The sequence below is a fragment of the Candoia aspera genome, chromosome 4, assembly GCF_035149785.1.
Source record: "Candoia aspera isolate rCanAsp1 chromosome 4, rCanAsp1.hap2, whole genome shotgun sequence".
In the NCBI taxonomy this organism is placed as follows: Eukaryota; Metazoa; Chordata; class Lepidosauria; order Squamata; family Boidae; genus Candoia; species Candoia aspera.
Genome location: NC_086156.1, coordinates 76,789,156 through 76,815,881, shown reverse-complemented (window position 1 = coordinate 76,815,881; position 26,726 = coordinate 76,789,156). Strand labels below are relative to the sequence as shown.

General features: G+C 42.0%; 1 protein-coding gene across 5 annotated transcripts; it reads right to left on the bottom strand.

The window, feature by feature from the left end:
• Positions 1-3,387: 3,387 nt before the first annotated feature.
• On the bottom strand, positions 3,388-25,270 carry ORMDL3 (ORMDL sphingolipid biosynthesis regulator 3). 5 transcript variants are annotated; one of them, XM_063300662.1, is made up of 7 exons: positions 25,045-25,270; positions 19,881-19,942; positions 19,706-19,784; positions 18,564-18,621; positions 13,460-13,651; positions 8,800-8,951; positions 3,388-3,903 (listed from the first exon to the last, which is right to left on the bottom strand). In XM_063300662.1, the coding sequence occupies exons 5-7, from the start codon at positions 13,631-13,633 to the stop codon at positions 3,768-3,770; spliced, it is 462 nt and encodes a 153-aa protein (XP_063156732.1). In that variant the 5' UTR covers positions 13,634-13,651; positions 18,564-18,621; positions 19,706-19,784; positions 19,881-19,942; positions 25,045-25,270; the 3' UTR covers positions 3,388-3,767. The 5 variants fall into 5 exon arrangements, with proteins under 5 accessions (XP_063156732.1, XP_063156731.1, XP_063156730.1 ...); XM_063300661.1 differs by having other exon boundaries at positions 25,104-25,270; XM_063300660.1 differs by lacking the exon at positions 19,706-19,784.
• Positions 25,271-26,726: the final 1,456 nt, after the last annotated feature.

Genomic DNA, 26,726 nt, shown 5'->3' with positions numbered 1-26,726 from the left:
AATTTGATTTCTCCGTAAGGCAAGCGCTAAGCTTAAACTGTGTATTTGCCCAATTTTTAAAATTGCTGCTAAAACTCAGGTTTTGCTTGTGTACAGTTAACTACTCTGCACATACAGGACTCACATGCATTAACACTCCCCCCCCCCCAAGTTGTGCAAGCCTGGGAGAAAAGTATCAGCTTTCCCTTATAATTTTGACTTCTCAATAACTTTTCCTTCAGCAGAGAGAGGAAAGGGGAAAGAAAACTCTAGCATAGAGAGAAGAAAGCAAACCTGAGCTCATTTGAAGAGCTCCCACATAAGCAAAATAAAGACCCCACCCGCACAGAAAAACCACATTAAATAAACCATTTTCAGAGAAAAAAAGTGGAGCAAGTAATATCCCAGTTCAGCTTTCTACCTTATTTCAAATGCTTCTAAATTCTTCTTACATTTTCTTTTTATGGATATTTAAAAGTACTTTGAGTATGTATTTGACAAGCCTTCCTCAATCCTTGCTCCTCCAGATGTTTTTTGACTTGCAATCCAAAGGACACACTGGCTGGAGGATCATGGAAATTAAAGATGTCCAATCCATTTGGAGGTACCAGGTTGTGAAGGATGTCTTAGACAGGAATAAAAATAGGACATACTGAAATGAACAGCAGTGAAGAATCTCAGCGATGCTAGGATTTAGGTGAATAGCTTCCAGAGTTAAACCTCGTTGCTAGATGTATTGAATTGGGAATGCCACTTCTCTCAGAGAAGAATTACACTGGGAAGGACCATCCTTCCTCTCTGGGCATAGGTAAGCCTTCCCCAATGAGATAACCTCACCAATGCATTGAGACAGTCCCCAGCTCATTTAGTCAAACAGGTTGAAAAAGGTTCATTTAGATAGTAAATCCTGAGCCAGACCTGCCACAGATGAAACATCCTGTCTAACTGTAAAGCTACTATTGATTCCATAATTTACAAAGTTATGTGCCTGCACTTTATAATTGTCAGTGTCAACGGTAATATTATTACATTTTATTAACAATCAGCAATATAGCACCTACCAGACTCTAATAGACGTTCTCCCTCCCTCAAAAACCCTTCAAAATCTTGCAAGATCTTGAAATCTTGCTGTAGTTTCCTGTGAAATCTTGTGACTTGGGAAGGGCACTTGAGCCATCCTGTCATCTTGCATGATGGCTCCAAGGGCTGGAGAAGATTGTCAATCCCTGCCCTATTAACTAGACAGTGACTGCCAGAGCCTGAAGTTGGCTTTGGGCAGCTTTATGCAGGACCAGATCCCTGTGATCAGGTTCAGGAATTAGGAACCTTCCATGTAACAGGTAAAATATTTTTTTTCATTTAATCAAACAAAGGGAAATTATCTTTCTTTTAATACTTGATGGCTGGCCTGACCAGAGCAAAGGCTTTTTATTGCCAACTGGCTGGAAAGGCTGTGGTTGGGCATCTGTCTTTTCTAGTGTCTGGAGAGGAATGTTCAAGTACATGGAGTTAGATGTAACTTATTGGGTTAAAGCTCAACTTTAGATACCAAGCTTATTGATTCAAGCACTAAGTGCTTCAACTTTGATATAAATATTGCCATTATAAATAGGAAACTGAAAACCCCAAAGCAATCAGCTGGTTAACCTGAAGCTGTGCCTATTCACATTCTTAACTTTTGGTTTCCTCCTCTTTATCTCCACGTAGAATAATTTCTGAAGCTTCATACATTATAGTACATATACCTCCCACGTAATCATTTAGGTGTCCTTTTATGTTTCTGGAATATGTTTCATTATAAAATATGCATTTGTTAACAAGAAGTTGCATGCTTTACTTAAATTCTCTTGAAGCAGAAGTAATGCTTCAGGTACCTGCTGCTATTTCCTGAGAAGTGTCAAAAGAGTTTAATTCTCCAGCTGGAAAAAGTATTTTCCATTTATTTTTAACTCCACCAGCATTCATGTGTATGCTAGCTTAGCAGAAGAATAGAAGTCAGCCTCTAATTTTTAGGAACTTGAACAAATAATGCCAACAAATACTACAGCCATGTTAATTTCCATTGCAATCTCCTCTCTTAACTACCAATTTATAGGCACATCTGCAGGTGAGGGGGACATTAAATTACACTCTTATTGACAGGTTGCATGCTTAACAATAAGAAGCAACTTCACATATCCAAGATGCTGATCATCAAAATCCATCCCCCCCAAATATTTTTTGGTGCCCAAGTGCAGCCTGAGTTTTAAAAAAAACCCTGTTAATGTCACATGTCTTAATGTATTAAGCTTCTAGTGTGGCTTGTTCTTCTTTCTTCTCTTTATGCCCTAATAATAAACTGCAGAAGGAAATCACCGTTGCAGTGCACTTTCCCCAATCTTATGCCCTCCAGTTGTGTGAACATTCAACTCACGTAGAACTCCAATTAGCATAGCCAATGTGAAACACATCTGGAAGTTATGAAGGTTGAGGAAACCTGCCTTATTAAATGGACCTTTTCCTTCTGCAGCTTTTCAAAGGAATGATAGGCTAACAATGTTAACCAAAGAAAAACCCATTTTCCTTTCTTATAGTAACCAGTGCTGTTGATGAGAAACAGGCTAATAGCAAGCAGCCCTTAAAAGTAAAGACTATATCATGCTATCTCCACCATTGCTACCAGAAACAAGATCAATTTTATTCTAACATAGTGATGTATTTATGCAAAATCTCTTCTACCATACAGTTGGTAGGTACAAAGAAAACAAACACATCACCTCTGCTAGACATCACAATGAGCAACGAGAGACACTTGCTTTTGAACCCCAGCACTGTCATGAATAAGTAGTAATCAACCACAGATTTTAATAACCTAACTAACTTACTGTTGGATTTCTGACAAAGACATTGGAAATGAGGCCCGGATTTTTTTGGCCACATTCCTTGTCTTCTCCACCACGGCTCTCATGTAATTTCACAATAAGCCATTCATGCTCCAAGCGGCTGATCGTTCAGTCAATAATTCTCTGGCCAGGAGTGCAGTGGGGCAGCTGTGACTCAAACTGCAGTGCCCACTGCAAAACCAGTGGCAAGAATTTCCTCCGCTTCTTACCTCTCTCCTTCTCCCCAGTTGTATTTTAATATCTAAACCCTTCCCATACGGAACACCCACTCCTCCAACAGAAGATACTTAAAAGCCCAGGATATATTCTGAACAGCTTTGCTCTGTTAACTGGGTCCTTGCAGAAGGAATCAGATCCTTTCCTTCCTGCCTCCACATCATTAAAAGGTATTTATAAATGATTGCGAGGAAATCTGACTATCCTTTTCATAGCGTGCAGCTTAATATTTCTGATATAGCCCTTTCAATGAGCCAGTCAAACTCCCCTAATGGGACAGTTTGATGTTAAAGTGCGTTTGCCATCATCCTAAATCAATGTCACCTTGAATCAGGCTTTTATTGTTTAACTTTCTGAGCCAGAATTCATTCCTACCAGAGAACAAATGGTGAGTACCTTCTACATTGCAGTGTTGCCTGCATCTATTTTCAGATTCTCAAGAAGAAGGAATAACGACAAGAGTAATTATAGTAAGTTTCAGCTTCCTCTTGTCTCTTTGAAAGCTCAGAGCTGGTTATGTTTCGCTGGTTTTTGCAATCCTGTGCAAGATGTGCCCATTGAAGAGAAGAGCTGTCCTGCACTCCTAGCCTGCAGGTGCAGCCAGAGCAAAGAAAGTGGGGTTCTCACTCTGGTGTCTCATAGCTCGCTGGAAAAATGGGGAGGGGAGAGAAAAGACCCCCCCACCCGAACTCAGTACTTGTTGATTCCAAAGATACGGACGCCATGCAGCTGGGGCAACTTGGGGATCAAGACGCTCATCAGAGAGATGGTGTTGATGATGAAATGTACCCGGTCGTATTTTGTGTAGAAACTGGTAAGGAAATAACTGTAAAGGAAAGGAGAGGAGTTTTAGTTTTAAAATACTGCTTAAAATTAAAATATTTATCCCTTGTCTTATGCAACTGGATCTCTGGGATGGGGTACATGCAACCACCAAAACAAACCAGCACTAATAACCTATCATTGTCTAATAACACAATGATTTGTTGTTTATTCGTTTAGTCGCTTCCGACTCTTCGTGACTTCATGGACCAGCCCACACCAGAGCTTCCTGTCAGTCGTCAACACCCCCAGCTCCCCCAGGGACGAATCCATCACCTCTAGAATATCATCTATCCATCTTGCCCTTGGTCGGCCCCTCTTCCTTTTGCCCTCCACTCTCCCTAGCATCAGCATCTTCGCCAGGGTGTCCTGTCTTCTCATTATGTGGCCAAGGTATTTCAGTTTTGCCTTTAATATCATTCCCTCAAGTGAGCAGTCTGGCTTTATTTCCTGGTTTGATCTTCTTGCAGTCCAAGGCACTCTCAGAATTTTCCTCCAACACCACAGTTCAAAAGCATCTGTCTTCCTTCTCTCGGCCTTCCTTATGGTCCAGCTCTCGCAGCCATATGTTACTACGGGGAACACCATTGCTTTAACTATGTGGACCTTTGTTGTCAGTGTGATGTCTCTGCTCTTAACTATTTTATCGAGATTTGTCATTGCTCTTCTCCCAAGGATTAAGCGTCTTCTGATTTCCTGACTGCAGTCAGCATCTGCAGTAATCTTCGCACCTAGAAATACAAAGTCTTTCACTGCTTCTACATTTTCTCCCTCTATTTGCCAGTTATCAATCAAGCTGGTGGCCATAATCTTGGTTTTTTTGAGGTTTAGCTGCAAGCCAGCTTTTGCACTTTCTTCTTTCACCTTCATCATAAGGCTCCTCAGTTCCTCTTCGCTTTCAGCCATCAAAGTGGTATCATCTGCATATCTGAGATTGTTAATGGTTCTTCCAGCGATTTTAACTCCAGCCTTGGGTTCCTCAAGCCCAGCTTGTCGCATGAGGTGTTCTGCGTAGAAGTTGAATAGGTAGGGTGAGAGTATACAGCCCTGCCGTACTCCTTTCCCAACCTTAAACCAGTCCGTTGTTCCATGGTCTGTTCTTACTGTTGCTACTTGGTCGTTATACAGATTCTTCAGAGGCATACAAGATGACTTGGTATCCCCATGCCACTAAGAACTTGCCACAATTTGTTATGGTCCACACAGTCAAAGGCTTTAGAATAGTCAATAAAACAGAAATAGATATTTTTCTGAAACTCCCTGGCTTTTTCCATTATCCAGCAGATATTGGCAATTTGGTCCCTAGTTCCTCTGCCTTTTCTAAACCCAGCCTGTACATCTGGCAATTCTCGCTCCATGAATTGCTGAAGTCTACCTTGCAGGATCTTGAGCTTTACCTTAATGGCATGTGAAATGAGTGCCACTGTTCGATAGTTTGAACATTCTTTAGTGTTTCCCTTTTTTGGTATGGGGATATAAGTTGATTTTTTCCAGTCTGATGGTCATTCTTGTGTTTTCCAAATTTGCTGGCATATAGCATGCATTACCTTGACAGCATCATCTTGCAAGATTTTGAACAGTTCAGCTGGGATGCCGTCGTCTCCTGCTGCCTTGGTATTAGCAATGCTTCTTAAGGCCCATTCAACCTCACTCTTCAGGATGTCTGGCTCTAGCTCACTGACCACACCATCAAAGCTATCTCTGATATTGTTATCCTTCCTATACAGGTCTTCTGTATATTCTTGCCACCTTTTCTTGATCTCTTCTTCTTCTGTTAGGTCCTTGCCATCTTTGTTTTTGATCATACCCATTTTTGCCTGGAATTTACCTCCAATGTTTCTAATTTTCTGGAAGAGGTCTCTTGTCCTTCCTATTCTATTGTCTTCTTCCACTTCCATGCATTGCTTGTTTAAAAATAATTCCTTATCTCTTCTGGCTGACCTCTGGAATTTTGCATTTAATTGGGCATATCTCCCCCTATCACTGTTGCCTTTTGCTTTCCTTCTTTCTTGGGCTACTTCTAGTGTCTCAGCAGACAGCCATTTTGCCTTCTTGGTTTTCTCTTTCTTTGGGATGTATTTTGTTGCCGCCTCTTGAACAATGTTGTGGACTTCTGTCCATAGTTCTTCCGGGACCCTATCTACTAAGTCCAGTCCCTTAAATCTATTCTTCACCTCCACTGCATATTCCTTAGTAATATTAGTGAGCTCATATCTAGCTGATCTGTGGGTCTTCCCTAATCTCTTTAGTCTGATCCTAAATTGTGCAAGAAGTAGTTCGTGATCTGAACTACAGTCAGCTCCAGGTCTTGTTTTTACCGACTGTACAGATGTCCGCCACCTTTGGCTGCAAAGGATGTAGTCAATCTGATTTCGGTGTTGTCCATCTGGTGAAGTCCATATATAAAGCTGTCTCTTAGGTTGTTGGAAGAGAGTGTTTGTTATGCAGAGTGAGTTGTCTTGGCAAAATTCTATCAGCCTATGTCCTGCTTCGTTTTGTTCTCCCAGGCCATGGTTACCTGTAATTCCAGGTGTCATTTGACTGCCCACCTTAGCATTCCAGTCTCCCGTGATGAAAATAACATCTCTTTTAGGCATGTTGTCCAGTAGGTGCTGCAGATCCTCATAGAACTGCTCTACTTCAGCTTCTTCAGCATCTATGGTTGGGGTGTATATTTGGATCACTGTGATGTTAGGTAGCTTGCCCTGAATTCAAATTGAGATCATTCTATCGTTTTTTAGATTGTATCCAAGCACTGCTTTAGCCACTTTACTATTAATTATGAAGGCTACTCCATTTCTTCTGTGGTCCTCTTGTCCACAGTAGTAGATCTGGTGGTCATCTGATGTGAAGTGGCCCATTCCAGTCCATTTCAGTTCACGGATGCCCAAAATGTCTATCTTTAATCTTGACATCTCACCAATAACCACATCCAATTTGCCCTGGCTCACAGATCTTACATTCCAGGTTCCACTGGTGTGTTGATCCTTAGAACATCGGATTCGCCGTTCACCACCAGCACCGTCGGCCGCTAGCCGTCCTTTCGGCTTTGAGCTAGCTGCGTCATCACGTCTGGGGCTAGTTGAACTCATCCTCTGTTCCTCCCCAGTAGCATGTTGACCATCTTCCGACCTGGGGGTCTCATCTTCCGATGGTATACCGACATATCTCTGGTTGTACTGATCCATTTAGTTTTCACGGCAAGAATACTGGGGTGGGTTGCCATTACCTTCCCCAGGGATCGCATTTAGTCTGACCTCTCTGTCATGACCTTCCCGTCTTGGGTGGCCCTTCACGGTTTAGCTCATGGCATCACTGAGGTGCTCAAGCTCCAGCACCACGACAAGGTAACGATCCTTTGCTGAAGAACACAATGATAGCAAAGGGAAAAAATGTCTGGGTCTGCAATCTGATAGACGGTGGCAAAAAAATCAGGAGTCTAGTAGCACCTTTTCCAACTAACACATTTTATTAAATGGCATAAGGTGAGTAAACCTTATGCCTTTTAATAAAACTTGTCAATCTGACATAAGGACTTTGCTATTTGATTTATTATTTAAATACAGGTAGTCCTTGTTTAGCGACTGCCTCATACAGTGACTGTTTGCAGTTACGACAGTGATGAAAAAGTAACTCTGCAACCAATCTTCGCATTTATGACCTTTGCAGGTCTGTAAGGGAAAGCTAAAGTAAGATCATAAGCACAGTTGCATTTTCACTTAGTGATTGCTTCACTTAATGACTGAGTTGCCAGTCCCAAGTGTGGTTGCTAAACGAGGACTACCTGAATTTGAATACCACCCAATGATTTGTGTAAACTCCAAGCAACATAGCAGGAATGCCACAGCACTATAAAGCACTCCAATAAAAAGGCCAAATAAAGATGATCTCTCAGATTTATATGCAGTTACAGGCCTATCCTGTCCACTTCCTTCATCTCAGTAGAGAAGAACTGGGCTGCTGCTCACCCTTACTGAGGCGGTAGAGAAAAGAGCCAACTCAGATGGTTATTGATTCCATGTGGCCCCTGGCCAACCCTTTCCACTAGAAAGGACTGAAGGAAGACAGCAAAGCAAAGGGTGCAAAGGGGCTGCACTTGTTTTTAGTGGCTTCATTGATCCCCTTTGCTTTACAACCCCATCTAAGGACAGAAACTAGGGCAAGAGGTAAGTAAGAATTCTGAATATTGGCCACCACAAGATGGGGTGACAATGCTTACTTGAGACAGCTGTTAAAAAGGGCTAGATAAGCCTGAGGAGAAGTTGGTAAGTGTTGTTGATGAACTCGGGGAAGAGGGACACCATCCCCATGACCTGCCCTTGGTTTTCACATTGGCACTGGGTTGGGCAGTACACAAAGCAATGGCTGGATTTCCACATCCCACTATGTTTTTGTGTGGATTGTTTGCCAATAGCTTCTGGCTTAGTGTCTTGTGTAAACCAGCTATGATTTACTCAATAAAGCATATTTAAGCAATCAAGTATGCTTCAGTGTAGGAAAGAGAATGCTGGATAGACAAGCTTTGATCTAATCCAGCAGGACTCTTATGTTCTTCGGCTCTGTGATTTCAGCTAAGGCCGTAAGCCAGGAGTCAAGAACTCATGACTGCTCCCACCCCCACTGGGCATTGGCTGATCTACAACTCTTGGCAACTTGCATCAGCAAGGCCAACAGGGCGGGAGGCTGGAAAATGTGGCTCAACAATGTCTGGAAGGTGCTCTATACCTGCCATAAACTGTGAGAAGTCTGGGATTTATCCCACCTTGTTCTCGACATTCTTCCACGTAACTATGCTTGAATTCCCCTATTTCAGTGCAGCAAATTGCAGCATTCCCTGTACACTGAGGTTGGAAAACAACAACAGCAGAAGATCCCCAGCTAGGTTCTCTTTGGTACTCACAGTACAATTGGTGTGATAGTCAGGAACTTGCGAGAAGCTGTGAACTGCACTCCGTAGTCCATCTGTTCCCAGTGAGTAAGCAGCCGGGCCTTCCCCTGATCGGGGGTCTCAAATGGTGTTCCTTTCACAGTGTGTAAGAAAATGTACATACTCTGTAAGGAAACATAAATGCCTGGTAGTTAGCAGGGATTTTTAGCTCGCTTGGCTGCCCCTTTTTTCAGATAGCAGTTCAAATGGTGAGAAAGGTGAAAATGACCTACAGTATTCTTGCAACAGAAGGGACACGAGGAAAGGTGCTGAGGTACAGCACAAGGCCACTGTTTCAATGAGAGGTAGTGCAAGGGAACAGAAAAGAGGGTAGGAGGCATAATCTCACCGTAGGTTCCTAAGTGATCATTGACATAATGACAGGCTGTGATAGTTTTTCTTAGTTTTCCTCTCACATAGTTGCAGGGCCTGTTTATCTTTATCACCTACTTCTTAGAGTGAAACTATCAATACACGATGCAACAAGGGGTTTTTGTTTACTAACCAGCTTATTAGAGGAAGCTGATTAGGCTGAGGGGGTGTAACTGGCCCAACGACATCCAGCTGGCTTCTGTGCGCAAGGGAGGACTAGAACTCAGACCTCCCTGATCCTAGTCCATAACCTTAACCATTACACCATGCTGCGACCTTGGGGACACTGCGACAGTTGCAAGTGTGAGCGCCACTTGTAAGTTGGTTTTTTCAGCACTGTCTTAAGTCTGAACTATCACTAAACGCATGGCCATTAAGTGAGGACTACCTGTATAGACTGTAGCCTTGATGTTAAAAATATTAAGTCCTTGAGAATTACTCTGCTCTTAGAGATACACTTTAGGGTTGTAATATACTATTCTGCTACTTCCACCTGAGATGTTTTTGGGCTGGGATTGTGGCTTTGTATTTTCTATTTGCCTGTCTCTGTTTATTTTGTGTTTGTCATTGACTAAATAAAGATTGTTTGAGCCTGAATGTTAATCACTAAATTTTGGAATGCAGAATCCATAATATGCACACAAAACATACAGTATTAGGACGATGTGTGCACATGAAAGTATGTTTTTAAGGGGAAGAGCATACACAAAAATGCACATATTAGAGAAAATGAAGTATAAAAACATGACATGAATTTCTGTTCAGATTTTTTTTAAAATCATAATTGGATGAGGAAATAGTGTGGACTGCAATTGTAATTAAGATTATGAGAGGCAGAGAAAAAGAACAAGTGGGAACTTGATAGGATTATGTGGGAGAATAAAGACAAAAAAACCAATAACCACAGCTAATTTTCTATCACTTCAGCTTTGCCTCTTGGTCAGTGGTCCTGGGATTTTTTTTTTTAATTAAAAGTTCTGCATCTTGAAAAAAATCTGAAAATCCCTGCTCTAGATCCTATAATCTGATGATAGACAAACAATGTGATATTGAGCAACAAGCTGACATGGAAAGGTTTCTTCGAACACTGTGCTACCAGGATTCGCTGTTGTCATTTTGTTAATAACTAAATAAGTACAGGTAGTAAGTACAGGCAGTCCTTGCTTAGTAACTATCCACAATTATGAGAGTGATGAAAAAGTAACTGTACAACCAATCCTTGCATTTACAACCTTTGCAGGCTGTAAAGGAAAGAAAAACCAAAGTAAGATCATAAGCACAGTTGCAGTTTCACTTTGTGATCGCTTTGCTTAATTACCAAGTTGCTGGTCCCAATTGTGGTCGCTAAACTACCTGTAACACCTAAGAAATTCAGAAGCTGTGAAGCTTACAAACTATCTCAGAATTCATGTAATAGATCCCTGCCTTTCTCTCTCTTTCCAGGCAGAGATGTCAGTACTTTTTTCTCTCTGTGCAAAAGTCATATATGCCTGAGCAGGTGCAGCTGTTCGAACAATAAAGCTGTCCTTTCAGGAGCAGGAGATTTTGGTATAATCTTCAGGTTATACGATAGCAAGATGGATCCACCCCTTACAGTCCGCTCCGTTGGAAATTCTCTTAGGAAGGCCTTCCAGAAACAAGTGAGATGTGTATTAAACACAACCAGGGCCTTCCACAGCTTCAGGAAACTCTTGTAGAAAAGGCCTCTGTAAATCAGCCTTTCTCAGCTGGGGTGCCATGAGAGATCATGACTGAAAAAAAAATAAACACTGTTTTTTGAACTTTGTGTGCTATGCAATGCTAGGGCTTGCAAGTGCTGTGAATTTTTATGGGCTGTGAGTTAGGTGCCAGACTGTTGCTTTGCTGTTGTAAACATTGTAAAATGTGGATTGTGTAGGTTAGAAGTGAATTCCATTGTGAAGTGATCCTATTTTTTGTGATTTTTATGCAGGGGTTCCCTGAGAACTGAAAGTTATTTCAAGGGTAAGAAGACTGAGAAAAGCTGCTGCAGTTTATGTTACATCTTAGTGGAAACAGGAGAACCTAAGTATACATTTCCAACTTTAATAACAGACTGTCTTGAGCCACCTGCAGTGCAAAGCCCCAATTGGCAGTGGATTCCTGTCTTAAATGACAAAATGGGTTTTACTCCAGCTTTCTGGTCTTTGTTTATGGGCTGCAGCCCTCGGTGTTCCACCCAAAGCTCACCAACTGTACAGCTCTGAAGACCATTTGAGCAGCTAATGATGGACTGGAAAAAATGGTTAGGTAGGAGAAGGACAGAAGCAGATCACAGAGTTAATTCTACAAAATCCAAGAATGAAGTAACACAGACCACAGCCAGAGACTCTTATAATATTCCTGCCCATCCAAACAGATTACATTTCTCTGTCAAGAATATGCAGTGTTTGTTCCCACTGAACACTCCACTTGACCTTTGACTGATGTGCAGAAGACAACACTCAAACCAATGGGTGAATTCGGGACAACAACTCAACTGGTTTTAACTGAGACTAAATGCAATTAAATAAAATTGACCGTGGCTAGCGTAATTCCCCCTCCCCCCAATTTAATAATTTCTCTCTTCTATCACATTAAAAATTGCATTTCAGCACCAACTTCGGGGGAAACTCAGCAAGTCACATCCAAAGTTTAGGGGGATGAGCATATGCTATTAAAAACGTCTAACTTCTTCAGCTGAGCGTCATATAGTGCAATCAAACACGAAATCTATTCAGAGAGAAGGAATCCCAATCAGCTTGCTGTCATGCTCAGTTGTTATATTACTATAATGACGTAATAATTACAGGCAAGTAGCTGAGACCACCAGTTGGAGAACTGATTTCACTCCATGGGTCCGGCTCAGAGTGGGTCCACCATGAGTCTGGCCACCCAGTCTGCAGCTGAGGTGGCGTCTGGCTATTCGACACTGCAGGGAAAGGTGAGCTGAGGGGACTGGTGCTCTGAGATATGAACCAGCTTAAATGACTGGCTGATGTTCTCGTATCACTGAAATGGGGGGGGGGGAGCCATTTCTCTGAAACTGGCCAGCCAGTTACAGTTCTTAATGTATTACTTTCTGTTGCATTTCCCCTTATGTTCTCCATGCAGTTCATTTGCATGCCATGCTCAGTTTATTAATGCACTTTTCCCTATTCTTATAGCTGGGGTGTTCTTTTGAGGATGATTCTATCTCCACCTCATATATACTGTCATCTAAAATGTGAATAGATCCAGGAAAAGGGCTGGTAGTGTGAACATGTGTATATAGGTCAGATCAGACACACACCCCTGGCTTAATATTTTACTGCAGGGCAAATTAGCATTGTGCCAACCTAACTCTATTTATCCTTCCTACATTGGGCTTAGTGAATCTATCATGATGGTTATAGTTTTTAAACCAGGGATAAGCAACTTGGTTCCTCTTAGATGTTTTAGACATCAATTCTTCTGAACCAACTCAGCCAAAGGCAAGGAAGTGTGGGGCTCTAGTCCAAAATACCTGCAAATCTCCAAGCTTCCTAACTCTCCTTTAAACCTCTGTTTCCACTGTACCTAACTTGTGAACTGTGGATTAATTTTGGTTATTCACCAGCACATCGAACTTGATTTTGCATATTAATTAAAACTAAACCAGGGTTTCCTGTGTCTGTAAAGGGAAATGGTAGTTTAAGCTAAGCACGACAGAAAGCAGTGAACAGGGAGGAGATGTCACTTTGGCACGGTACTGTGTTTCGACTTAATAAACCAAGATCTTTACATGTGAATATTCTGCTTCAGGTATCTTACTCAGCTTATTCCACTGCTACATACCTGCTACCCTTGTCCCAGATGATGTGACGGACCTTTTGACCAGATAAGTGCCCATTGTCATCAGATATTCCTAAATTAGATTGCCATTTGGGGAACACTGAAGGAAAATAGGTGCCAGCGCATCAAAATAGGGCCCCAAATCAGCAATTGTTTAGCTGAGATGTATGGTTTGTCTCCAAGAGAGTTGACCAAGGAATCTATGGAGGATGATGAGATCTCCAAGGAAACACTCAGGTCCAGGAAATGGATTCCAAACAGAAAATATTATACCCACTGGCTGCAGGCTGCGCCTCAACTGCACCTGAATCTACTACAGCAACCATTGGTGCAGCTGTTCCCCCATTCCTTCCCATTTGCTTAGAGAGCATAGAAAGGGACCACCACACTGGCTCCTTCCACTGCCTGTTCCAGAAGCACCTGTCTGCAAGGCCAAAGAGCACCTTCATACCATGTTGTGAATAAGGTTGGTTAGAGTCCAGACTACAGGGACACTGAAGAAAGGAATGCTGAGCAAGATCACATGCAGAAGGCCAATTCCCAAGACGTAGGAGAGCCAGATGCCACGGCTGTTCATGACTCGGGTATTTGGGTTCACTTCACTATGAGCCGTGCCCACATTCATCTCTCCAGCTCAGCAGCCCTGGAACAGAGCACAGAGCAACAAATCTGGGTCAAAGACAATATGCAACTTTACCAAGGCCAAGGAATATTATCAGCTTGCTTTCTTCCACACCAGTTAGGCAATAGCTTCTGCTATCAAACCCAAGATGCAGACTCACAGGTCTCACTGATCTGCAGTTTTACAGATGCCTGACATTTTTCAAGACAGACTGACAGCTGGGATGAGCATAAGCAATGTTGTAGCATTTGCACACCAAAGTGAAGACTGGGGAGGCAGGCATGGAGTTCAACACTTCCCCAGCCTTGTGCTGTTTAATTGTGCTGAGTCTACAAATCCCATCACTCTCAATTAGTTAGCCATAGAACTGTAGTTCAACAAATAAAGCAGCAGAAACACTGACTTAGAGGGTACTGTGCTTAGAGATACCTATTATTTCATTAAGACAACCACTGCCGCCACCCTCAGGCACTTATTCCCTTGATCCAAGGAAGAAACTTGAAAACATTTGAAATCTACATGCACTTCTCTTAAATGTAAGGGGAAAGATGGCACTGCAGTTGGAAAGCATTTCTGCAGAGGAACCACTCATTTTTTTTTCCAAACAGCCAAACAAATGCATACAATTGTAAACCGCCCAGAGTCCCTTTTGGGAGATGGGTGGTGATAAATTTGATTAATAAATAAATAAATACAATGTGAGCTAAAACCTGGGGGAGGAAGGCAGGGTGGCTAGCAATTTATTTTCCTTTTGGGTATGGTGGGGTGAAGGATTTCCACGGCTCCAGTATCTGCAATTGCTCAGTGGATAAGACAATGATGGGAAGACATTTTTTGCTCTCCTGTTAGTCCGCTGGAGGAGAGCACTGATTGCCTCATGGTATTCCTTGCAAATTTACTGTGATTCATGGGTATCATGCGTGGTTTTATTTATTTCTGTATGCCATTTCTAAGGCTGCCCATTCACTAAACAATTTTTGGGTTGCTTTGATGAATGTAGGATGGCTTTAAACTGCTTTGTTAGAAACCTGAGGAGATTGTGTATGATTTCCAGTAGCTCGAGGGTAAAGGAGTTCAGTGATCCTGCCTTTGATGATCTCAGGGGAATGGATACATAGAAAAAGAAGAAACTAACATCATGAGGGTGACATCAGAATGTATCTTTTCTAGATGTGTGGTGAGACCATTGCAAAAATCAAGATTAAGCCAACCTGGACACGATAAAACCGGAATAGAAGCAAAATGGTTTAAATATGTCTGTGGCAGGGAAGAGGGTCATAATGAACCAGATGCAAAGCAAACCTGATCCGAAATAGTAAACCAGGATGATCATACTGTAGCTTACGGTTAGCCATTCTGGCAAGGATCGGTGAAAACTGGAGCTCACAGTAGCTGGAAGGTTATTCTCTGGGCATTCCTGATCTGAGCTTTACTGCTATCCAAGGGTTTCCTTGAATCCACTTCCAAGGGCCATCCTGCAGTAGCTTCTTTGGGCTAGCACATGGGAGTGGTATATCAATTAAAATCCCTATCAAACCATGCTGCCTCTCATGCCTCCTCCACCTCCAACGTATGATAGAAGGTAACGTCTGGGTATTTGGAGCTCCTGTGCTTGTCACATTAAAAAAACAGTTGCTTCAGCAACATTCCCAAGCGCATTCTAGGGTATGTTCCTTCATCTGTTTCTCTGAACTCATTAGTTCAGCACTAGCACACTATGCTTTGCGTTGTGAAGCAAGTTGTCTGGAGGCTAAAGCGAACGCTAAATTATTAATATCCCATGCCATGCAGGGCCTATGGTGACTCTGATTTAGACTCCAAGGTGGGAGGGAGACTTCAACACTTTTCTCTTGCTATCCGTTGTGATCCAAATTGTTGTCCCTTGCACTGCAATTTGCAATGCAAGAAAACTCTAGTTGGATGAACATGAACCATGCAGACCCCCAATTGAGAACTTGTTAGAAGCAGGGACAAAACTTTCAAGTTCCCATATCAGGGTCGTGTTTCAACCTGGGCCTGATTGTGCCAGCTATTTATTAGGAGAACGAAAAAGGAAAAAACAACCACATAAGGACTAAAGAGAAACAACAACAACAAGAGAATTGCATCACATCAGGTTTGCCCTTCACTGAGTTGAATACAATAATTTTCTTCCTAAAGTATTTTACAAAGCATAATTTCATAATGAGATTGGTACTTACTATTGAATAGGTGCAATGCAAAAGATCAGGGAGATCATAGAGAAAAGTCTACATATGTGGTTGCTAGGAGTTGAAAACAACTTGATGGCATATAATCAGTGCAAAAGAACTCTTTGGATAGATGATTATGAAAGGAACTTAAACTAATACACTGGTGATTTTAGAGTGAAAGCATGTTTATTACCCACTGAGATTTAACTTTTGAGGCCAGAGACAGTGGTTGATGTGAGTGCTAACTGTCACACAGCCAACAGGTAAACAACTGGATACCATATCTGTCCATTACTAAAGCAAGAGACAGATGCTTATGCTACCAGGAGTTGAACCCATGATCTTTTGCATACAAAGCAGGTGCTCTATTACTGAGCTAGGGCCACTTTGGACTATTCAAATTATTTTCTGGCAATCCTTACAATAGCCCTATAAATGGAGATTAGCACTTATCTGAGTTAATATGCGACAAAACTGCAGGTTGCATTTTTTTCTTGGAATGTGCATTGCACACATTCTTCTCCTATTCTCCCTGGGAGGTTCCCATAGCTCCCTTTTCAGAAACAGTGTCTGTTTGCTTCTGTGACTAATAGGTTGCAATCAGATCTTACGCATCACATGGCCGCATGGCTCTTAGTGTCATGTTCATCGTTTCAATGTGCTGTATACATCGTAACGTTTCGCATGTCACTTTTCTACCCCGTGTTTGCGGGGTGGAAATTTCCAGCCATGCCAGGCTGTAATCTTCTTACTGCAACTGTGGAATGCACCCTGACGTGGTGGCTGCCTTAGAGCTTCCCACGTTTCCGTTGAAACGGCCCATGATCTTTACCCAATTGGATGGGTCTATGGCGGGGGGAGAACCGGCAACTCACTCCACAGGGATGGTGGCATTGCAAATGGGAAGTCACTGGGAAAAGCTGCCTTTTGTGGTGGCGCCTGTGGGGGGTCCGTTTGTTATTTTGGGGATGCCTTGGTTTGTGCAACAGAACCCGCATATAAACTGGGTGCACAGGACTGTGACTTTTGCAGATGGATTTTATAAAGCCCCGGAGGGGGAAGAATTGGACAACGGGGACGTGGGGAGGGCGGCAGCGGCTGCTCCGCACTGCCCTACCGCTCTGTTAGAAGGGTTGCCGGAGCAATATCAGGACTTTGCGGATGTATTTGGTGAAAAGGAAGCGGATCAGCTACCGCCACACTGAAAGACTGACTGTGCCATAGACTTTCTCCCTAATGCAAAGTTGCCTAAGCCAAAAATTTATGCTATGACCCAGAAAGAGCTGGAAACGCTAAGGGAGTTTGTGGATAAAAATCTGGCTAGAGGTTTTATAGAACCAGCAAATTCCCCAGTGGGGGCGCCTGTCCTATTCAGACCAAAGAAGGATGGAACTTTGAGACTATGTACGGATTTCCGTGGGCTGAATGCAGTATCAATATTAAATAAATATCCAGTCCCATTAATCAAAGATATGTTATCACACCTGTCAAAGGGGAAAATATTCTCTAAGTTGGATCTGAGGGAGGCATATTTCCGCATTCGCGTTAGGGAGGGGGATGAATGGAAAACTGCTTTCAATTGCCCCCTAGGCTCTTTTCAATATAAGGTGTTACCTTTTGGGTTGGCGGGAGCGCCAGGGGTTTTTATGCAATTGATTAATGAGGTCTTGCATGACCATTTGTTCAAAGGTGCATTAGTATATTTGGATGATGTATTAATCTATACTGAAACAATGGAAGAGCATGTAAAGCTGGTCAGACAGGTGCTCAGCAAACTGAGAAAAGCTGAATTATACGCGAAATTGCCTAAATGTGCTTTTCATAAATCTCAAATTGACTATTTGGGGTATAGAATTTCAGACAAAGGTATTGAAATGGATCCAGCTGTCAGAATCATTACACTTAGATGCTCAACTTTAAATACAGGCTTGGTCCTGGCCTGTTCCAGGCATCTTCAGCTTTGCTTTTTGCTTTGTCCTGGCAGTCAGCTTACTAAGAGGAGGGGTGGGGGCATTACAAGTGAACATGCCTGCTTCTACAGCTGCTCTGTCCTTCAAGCTTCATGTAACCTCAGATCCCAAACATGTGGTCTAAAAACTGGTATCTACACTGCTGGGATGTGACTCAAGCTCATTTTCTGCACCTATTCATAGGACTTCATCTTCTGAGTAACAGTGGACAAAGTTGGATTTTCCCAGCAAGTGCCTTTTATCATGTTTCTCTATTCAACAGCAGGACACATTTCGCCATTTATGTATCTTTGCTCTGGGAGATTTCAAATCTAGAGGTTCATCCATGGTAACTTGGATTTTTTTTAAAAAAAAAATGTTTTTAGATCAATCTAATTCTTCATACTTACTTCCAGTTCGGCCTGGCCTAGTGGTTTTTCCCTTCATTTTTATTTAACTGAAAAGTAAGTAGTTGATAAAAATGTGTATGGATTTTTGACCAAGATAAGAATTTTTATAGATTTGTTAACTGGGATGGGAAGGGTAAACCTATTCAGACAGGAACAGGGTCCCTGGAAGATGAATTTTTCCAAAGGAAAAAAATTCCAGAAGTATTCAGCAGTCAATTCTCTCTTTACCTAATCTGAATCATGAATAAATAAGCATCTATTTATCCAGGGGACTGAACCCTTGATAAGGTTTTATAGCTCGGCTCCCCCATCCCAGCTGGCCCAGGTTTTCTGCAGATTATGTGAGGAATTCATAACTTCTCAAACTTGCATCTTTGCTTACCTCTCCAGCAGGGCAGGACAGATATATTACGTCAGAACCAGACGTGACAGCAACAGTTCTGTTTAAACAGAAAAAGGGGAAGGGGTGGGAGCAAAGTGATTTTTCAGAGAAACGGAGCATGTACTGAGAAAACAGAAAAAAATCTCCCTGAACAGTCTTCCTCCTCAGCCATGCTTAGATAACAAAATAACATCAGCGAGACAAAATACGCTGAGGCATAAGGGCTGCCAGAAGGCAAGTAACATCTAGCATTCTTTACCCATGGCCCTATTCGGCTATTAAATTGGACTCCTCTCCCTCTGTCCATTTACTGGGAAATTCTCAATTTTAAATCCATGGAACTGCCCCACTGCATCAACTCTGATTTTTTACCCCAGTCAAGGAGGTTAGCATAACAGCCAAGATGGAGAAGTTTTGGCTTTTTTGGCTTCTCATCCCAGGATGAGAATGAAGATGACTTCCAGGGCATTTCACCCAAATGACATCACACTCGGCCCTGAATATTGTATAAACAACTCACTGACCATCCCAAAAGGACAATCATTTGTTAATTATGTACTTCATTACTGTAAGGAAAGCAGGAGAGGTGCTTGTGACGTTGCCTGCTTTGGTTGGCCAAAATAACGTAAGTGGCCAAGGGCACAATGCACTTAAATCTTTTTTTCAAGGGGAAGGACATCTGCTGCTTTGTTTCAGAGCAGAAAGCATCCTGCCATGGCCCTGATTCTGATCCAAAGCTTAGCATTCCTTTCCTCAACCTAGCGTACTTAAGAAATTTGGGATGTCGACTCCCAAATGACAAACGCTGACAAGGGATGATGGGAGCTGAAGTCAATCACATATGGGGTAAACATATCTGGGAGCATGATTAGACTAAGCTGTAGACAATCCTGGACTTGGACCCTTCCCTTCTTCCTCTTCTGGAATGCCTACATAAGGTCATCTATGGTTTAGTACAAGGGTGAGAATTTGTGGCCCTCTCAATTTTGAGCTACAATGCCTGTGCTCTCACCATGAGTCACAATAGTCAGGAGTGACAAAGAGCTGAAGTTTGACAACATCTAGGGGGCCACAGGTGCTCCCTATTCTAAGCTTATTTGTAATATGATGTACAATCATAAGTTATAGCAGTGTTTCTCAACCTTGGCAAGTTCAAGCTGTGTGGACAGAATTCCCCAGCCAGCCACAGGGGTCATGTTGGGATTCCAGGTGGGTGTAATACTAAGACAGATAAACAAAAGTTAAGCAGCTCCCTGTATTCCTAAATGTTAATAAAAGAACTTAGAAGATAATGAGCCTATTCTAAAAGATACTTACTGAGTCAATAGGCACACATACACATAACTATTGATTTATGTGACCCTTTCCATCTGGAGCACCTTGGGAAAATGTAAGAGATTTGAAAAGAAAGATTAGTTAATTGTGCAATATCATTTAACAATATATCCCTATCAATTCAGGTTAAGGAACTGCAACAATGGAAAGAGCTAGGCCAAATGACTTTTAGGGAGGATGCACAGCATCAAAGCTAATCCCACTCAAGCCGTTGCAAAAGCCTTCCCACTTAGGATAGCTACTGATGTTCTATTAGCCAAATTCACAGGAAGGAATTCAGGGGACATCATGTTTGGAATGTCAGAACACTGCAGGAATTCTGCTATTCTGAAAAGCTTCACTTTTCTTTTACATTTCCCTTTTGCCTCAACGGGGTGGACGTTGGGAGATGGGAAGCTGCACCCATCATTTAAAAAAATTCCTTTTTAAAAAAGTAAAAAAGATGGCAGTTGGTCCCAGGCAGCCATGTCTGGAGTCAGAAAAGAACCCTGCAGATTATCACTATTGTTAGGACTTCACTGTGGTATAACTATTCCTTAACTGGCTTTCTTTCATACAAATAATGAAGTTGGAAATTACTTTTCAAGGCAGGTGGGAAAATAGTGTGAAGATACAGTACCATCATTGCCTGTGGAAAACATTCATTGTGTTAACAGGATGTTTTGGGGGTAGATGGAGGTTGAGATTGACTCCTGATGACTTCACATGTAGATGTTTCTGCTAAGTTGTTTGTCATTTCCTTCTTTTGGGGTTTCATTCAACTTTTCAGTCTAGCCCTCAAGCTGCAGTATTCCCTGAATTAAGACTTTAGAATAGCTGATTACAAACAACAAGGGGGAGAGAAGAAGTATTCAGTATACCATGGGTATACCATGAAACAAACACTATATCATGTCATTGTCACTTCCTTTAAGACAATTGTACCTTTAAACCACTCCCGCCCTTCATGTTCCTGTTTCTTTGCTTCTGATATACCATGGTCTGTGGCTTCCATAGGCAGATTTGGGAAGGGGAAGCTTTGCTAAATTAGTAGTTCTGTTTGGAAAGAAGAATGACTAGATGGTCTTGGCAATGTAAGTGCAACTTCTACCTTCCAGGAATGGAACGTGCTGGAGAAACTATCCCTAAAATGGCCAGATCAACGTGTTCTTTTAGCTTTTTCAACTCTGCATACATTATAAACTCATGTCCTACAATGAAGGATGTTGCACAATATCATTTTAATGGTTTGTTTACAGTTCTTTGGGGGGGGGAAACCCCAAGTTTTGCCACTTTTGGATCGTTTTATTTTAAAATCAGTTTTGCTAAATGAATGCTGTATCTGCAGCTGCATAAAATGATGGAATGAGAGCTGCACCAATTACAGTATTTAACTTTGCCTCAAGTTACTTTGTTTGTTTATTTCCAATGAATAGTAGTCAGAGGAGGCCAGAAACTTGAACTAAACTGGTGCAAACTAGACCTTTCTCCTCTTAAATAGACACTCACGCACTCTATTTTCTTCATGCAAGGAAAAGTTATAGAGATCTAACGAGAAATGCAAGACTTTACAGTCTGGGGTATTCTGTGGCTGTTCATTGTTTTAAAAATGCTGGTTCAAACTTTCACCTAGAATTTGCCCCAAGAAAGCCTCTTCAGCATTGCAAGAAAAGCTTGAGGAGTGGAGGAGCATCTATCTCAGGTTTTGTGATGCAGGGAGCTAGAAGCAGGCTACTTTTAGAGGGAAGCAACATCCTCAGTGAGATTTAACAGTGTAATGCTGGATATGTTCCTGTTTAACTTGCAAATGAAAACACACTCAACATCCCAGAGTATTTTAATAGCATATGCCATTTCTTCAAGCCTATGTTGCAAGGGATAAATGAATGACAGCATCAAAAGGTCCTAGAAACCTCAAGGCATAAACCTGAATTGGGGAGTAGATTTGCTGGAAAAAAACCTGATCCTATTCAAATTTTGCTTGGAGATCTTCCACTAAGAGACTATTACCAATGCAAATGTTGTCCAATTATATCCCCAAATAACAAAATTATAGTCATTAAAAAAACAAAAACATTTTAAAGGACCAAGAGGCAACCCTATGAAATGCCTTGTATTTCATCCTCTCATATAGCTCAAGCTTGCCTGTATGTTTTGTCTTATTCTGATGTAAGCAAGCAAAGCTACAGCCCCTTTTCTCACTGCTGGGCTATCCTAAAAGGAGCTCCAACCCTCCGTAAAGCGCTCTGGATCTGGTACTGAGGCTATATCTGGAGTGACCCCTACATTAGTTTGCTTCTGAAGTTACTGAGTCATCTTGCAAATCACGTCTGATCAGGTGAGCTCTATAATAGAAGCACAAGCCACTGGTTAAGCCTCTTTAAAGTTCTGGTTTATCTGGTCTCCATATTAAATATTCAAATATTAAATATCAAATGTTTACCTGGCATGTTTCCCTCCATATTAAATGGAGGTTACCTCCATATTAAATATTTACCTGGCATCCATAGTAAATATTTTGGTTTCATATAGCCCTGCATTTGCCAAGTGGCACAACTTGGGTTCCAACTAAGTGCCACAAAAGGCAAGAATATCAAGACTGAATATTCAAGTGCTTACTTCAGCCAGAAACTGAAACTTTTGATTCTTAATATTCCTCTTTATTTTTTGAGCAAATGCTTTTAAGAAAGACCTCCCCCCACCCCCTGCACTTTGATTTCTAAGGCCTAGTTTTTGATTGAAAGACCAGTTCAGCTGCCTTAGCTAGAGTGGAATATTTTGTCATGACTTAATGCAGCTGTTTTAATGCAATTTTAATTAGAAAGAGCAGCCTTCCCCAATATAAGTTCAGCCAAAAGCTAAACTGTCATTCTTTAGTTGGCACCAAAAGGTCATTCTTTAGTTGGCACCAAAAGCTAACAAAGTTTGGCAGCAATCACAAATGCTCAGAAGGGGAATTTCATAATCAGGGCACCTGAATTGAGAGCATCGCTCTTTTGGATTGCCATGCAGCGAATGTCTGGTAAATGTGGTACTGTACTTTCAAGAGAGCATCCCCAAGCAAGTTGAATTTTTGGATAGGTATATAAGGGATATACCTGATATCCAAGACCCACATTGGCAGGGCTTTCTATATCACTTGTAAGGAGAAAACATTTTAAGACTTGCCGAATGCTAGGAAAAAAGTCAGGCTAAGCTTCTGGGCAGCTTAATTTGTGCCCCAAAATGAATGACTTTCCTAGTCATCAAGTGGAACTAGGCTGTCCAAAAGACAAGCACTAGAATTATCAACTAGCGCCTGTTAGACTATCACTACACGGGCACAGACAAAACCAATCCAACCTGACCTGCAAAATTGGGTGAGGGCCAATTTAGTCAATTAGTTTCAGTGTTGCCTGATTGCCCACCCAATCTATGCATTCCGACCATGCCACAAAAGAAGATGTTTTTAATCTTAATGCTCTTTCTCAGCGTTAAGAGAGCATTAAGAAGGCAATCCCTCACCTGCAATCTGATACAGGATTCTCTGCCATTTCTAAATTCTACCACCTCCTTCCTTTGGGATGAGGTCCAGTAAACAAGTAATACTCCACAGTGGAGGTGGCGGGTGGGTGGGAGGTGTCTTTATCCAAATCCACCCATCATCTCTGCTTGCAGGATGTTTTGAAAACTCTCTTAAGAGGTTTCTGTTTAGGCATTAATTCTCACAGCAGGGTGAGAACTTTTGTGACCAGTCTCTTTTTCCTTTTTTAAACCCTAGCATATAGTTCTCAAAATAGCCTTTCTGCCATATATAGCCAATCTTTATTCTGCTTGGCTTTGAACAAAAATCCAACTAAGCAGTCATTAGTTGGCAATGAGGCTTCCCTGCAATTTCATTAATATAGTTCTTTTGCCTTTTTTTATTTTCAACTAACATGCGCTAGTTGATAATTCTAGTGCTTGTATCTTTAATTCAACATCTCTGAATTAAAGATCAGGCATATAAATTGCTAGGTAAGCTTCCAGTTTCATCTCCCACATTGTGTTGTAGATTAATTCTATCTTGTTTTGGATACTCTCTCCTTCCTCCTCCCAAACCCTAGCAAACTCATTAGAGATTTGTAAAAGGCAGTCAAAGGGCATGGGCACTGCTAGCAGTACAATTAGGTAACGTTAAGGCTTTAGACTCCATGATATTGGAGGGTGGGTGGCTCTGAATATGATAAAAATATTATTTCAAAACATTACAAGCCAGCATGCTGCATTAGGGGACCTCTTGTTCACTCTCGTGAAGTTCTTCTTGCTTGAAAATTTTACTCTGTTAATACTGGCATCAGAAATTTGGTGTATCAAGGAAGTCTGGAACGTACACAGTTCTATGTGCCAGATGGATGCATACTTTTCCGTCCAACCATCCTTTCCGCAAAATACTCTAGAATACATTTGGTGATCTTTCTTTTTACAGCTGTAACTAAATAATGAAACTTTGTTTCATTTCCAGCACTTGTAGAGATTCTTCTTCTGTCCTAATCCCCCACACTTTTTTGAGACAATTGGTTCAGTCTTAAAGGACAATCTTCATTCAGTCCATTTCTGGCCCTTCTCCAGGCATGCACAGACTAAAACTCAGGGGCCAAAATGCAATACTAGAATTTTAAGCAAAATGACTCCTAATTCCCAGGATCTAAATTTAGTCCTGGGATCTGACACAGAAAAAGTGTGCATGCATGTGTGTACCTCACAGCATTTCATCTTGCCTCTCTTTGACTTCACGGCAGACTTCGCTCCCACAATTGAGCCCTTTGAAAAAGGCAGGCACTTTTATTGCCAACTTCTCAAATTCTGCTGTCCTTCCTTATCTTAACGTAAGCCACCCACCAGGTTTTCAAAGATACCATTTCTGAGGTCGTCGGAGCATTCACGTTACTCTGTCCTTCAAACAAGCAAGTTCACCCGCGCACCCCCCAACACCTCCCCCAACTGTTCTTAATCTATGCACCTCTCACCCAGTGCAACGAGGAATGCTTTGGTCCCATAGGCTTTGCGCCCTCTTCCACCAATATATGTCCGCCGTGTCTACTCCCGATCCAGATTTTAAATTTCGCTTTCTTGTCCGCCTCCCCGTTCCCGATTTTGTTTACTATCAAACACGGAACCCCTCCCCCCGCATTGTGCCTTTGCCTACTTTTCGCTGGAAGCAGGCGGGTCCAGTTCTCCGCTCCCTTCCCTCACCGTGCTGCTTACTTTCCAATGCACACGGAAGGAAGGCCTTCCTCGTCTCCCTCTGATGTCGGTCGCCTGGAAGAGCAGGGGGTCTTTCGAGAGAGAGAAAGACCCACGCAGCTTGACCTCCTCTTCCCAAGAGCTGACAACACAGCAATGAGCTTTCGCAGTACCTCCTCTCCAATGCATCATCACCAGTAGACGGCGAAGCATGTTGGGAAATGTAGTTCATAAGAGAGCACGTGGGAGTCTCTTCCTCTCGGAGCATGTTCGGTGCCAGCGAGACGAATTGCGGAGGGCAAATTCTGATGTGCCCTGGCTAGAGAGTTTCACGTACAGTACAGTAGACCTTGTTCCTGACGTGCTAGTTTTTGTTGATGCAGAGAGATTTTGAAATTGCAACTCAAATATTATTCCAATTTACTAGACATGTAAAAGGTCAGATCTCTGCCATCCTTGACTACGTTGGGGGAGAGAGTTAACGCTGGTCCGGCCCGGCATCTCTGTACTGTTAAGACAGAAGGAGATGCTATCAGGAAAATACAGGATTCCCAAACGGAGTGAAGATGAAGTTACACAAAGTAATTTTGTGCGTAGGGCGGCCAACTCACCCTTGCCTTGCAGATTTTTTTTTTTAAGCTCTCAGTGCCATTATAATACATAAACAGGCTCTGAGACTGAAGTACTGTACGCTCGATTGGGAAATGGAGATAGCGAAGAAATTATATTTTAAGGGAGAAACCCGTGATGCAGTTAGAAAAAGTTTTATCCTTCTAGGCATAGTGTCTTATGCCATTTCAGTGGCAATTGTATTACTTGGTCTATCTCAATGTGAAGTTCCATGGAGCACCGGGAGGGAACACGTGATCGGTTTCATCCTTGTTGAGAATCGTCAGATGAGCTACCCACCTCGGACGATTCCTAGTACGGATGAAATCGATCACGTGGCGCCACCTGTATGAAAACAGATTTTGTGGGGCGGGAAGGATAATAGTCTTGTAAAACACAGTTCATAGAGGAATGGCATAATAAAATACTGTATAGAGTATGCTGGCTGGGGAATTCTGGGAGTTGAAGTCCACACATCTTAAAGTTGCCAAGGTTGAGAAACACTGGTCTATACTATTCTGATAATTTCACTGTGTGGGAAGCCATATCTGCTTTGTTTATCCTGCTCGTTAGCTTGAGAACATTTTCCACCACCATCATCCACTGATCTGGACAGCCCAAAGTGAAACTCATCTCAGGATCTTCATGGTATTGCAGGCAGCTCATCTCCAAAGCATTTAAAAGACCTTAAAATAGAGAGGAAATTCTTGATGACTATACTAGCCCTATAGTACTAGAGGGTAGTTTAGGACATTAATTAAGTTTAGGACATTAATTAATTAATTAATTATCCCACCTTTATTATTTTTATAAATAACTCAAGGTGGCAAACTTAACTAATACTCCTTCCTCCTTTTCTTTTCCCCACAACAACAACCCTGTGAGGTGAGTTGGGCTGAGAGAGAATGACTGGCCCAAGGTCACCCAGCCAGCTTTCTTGCCTAAGGTGGGACTAGAACTGACAGACTCCTAGTTTGTAGCCTGGTGCCTTAACCACTAGACCAATTACTGCTCCACACAGCAGCTTTTGAACTA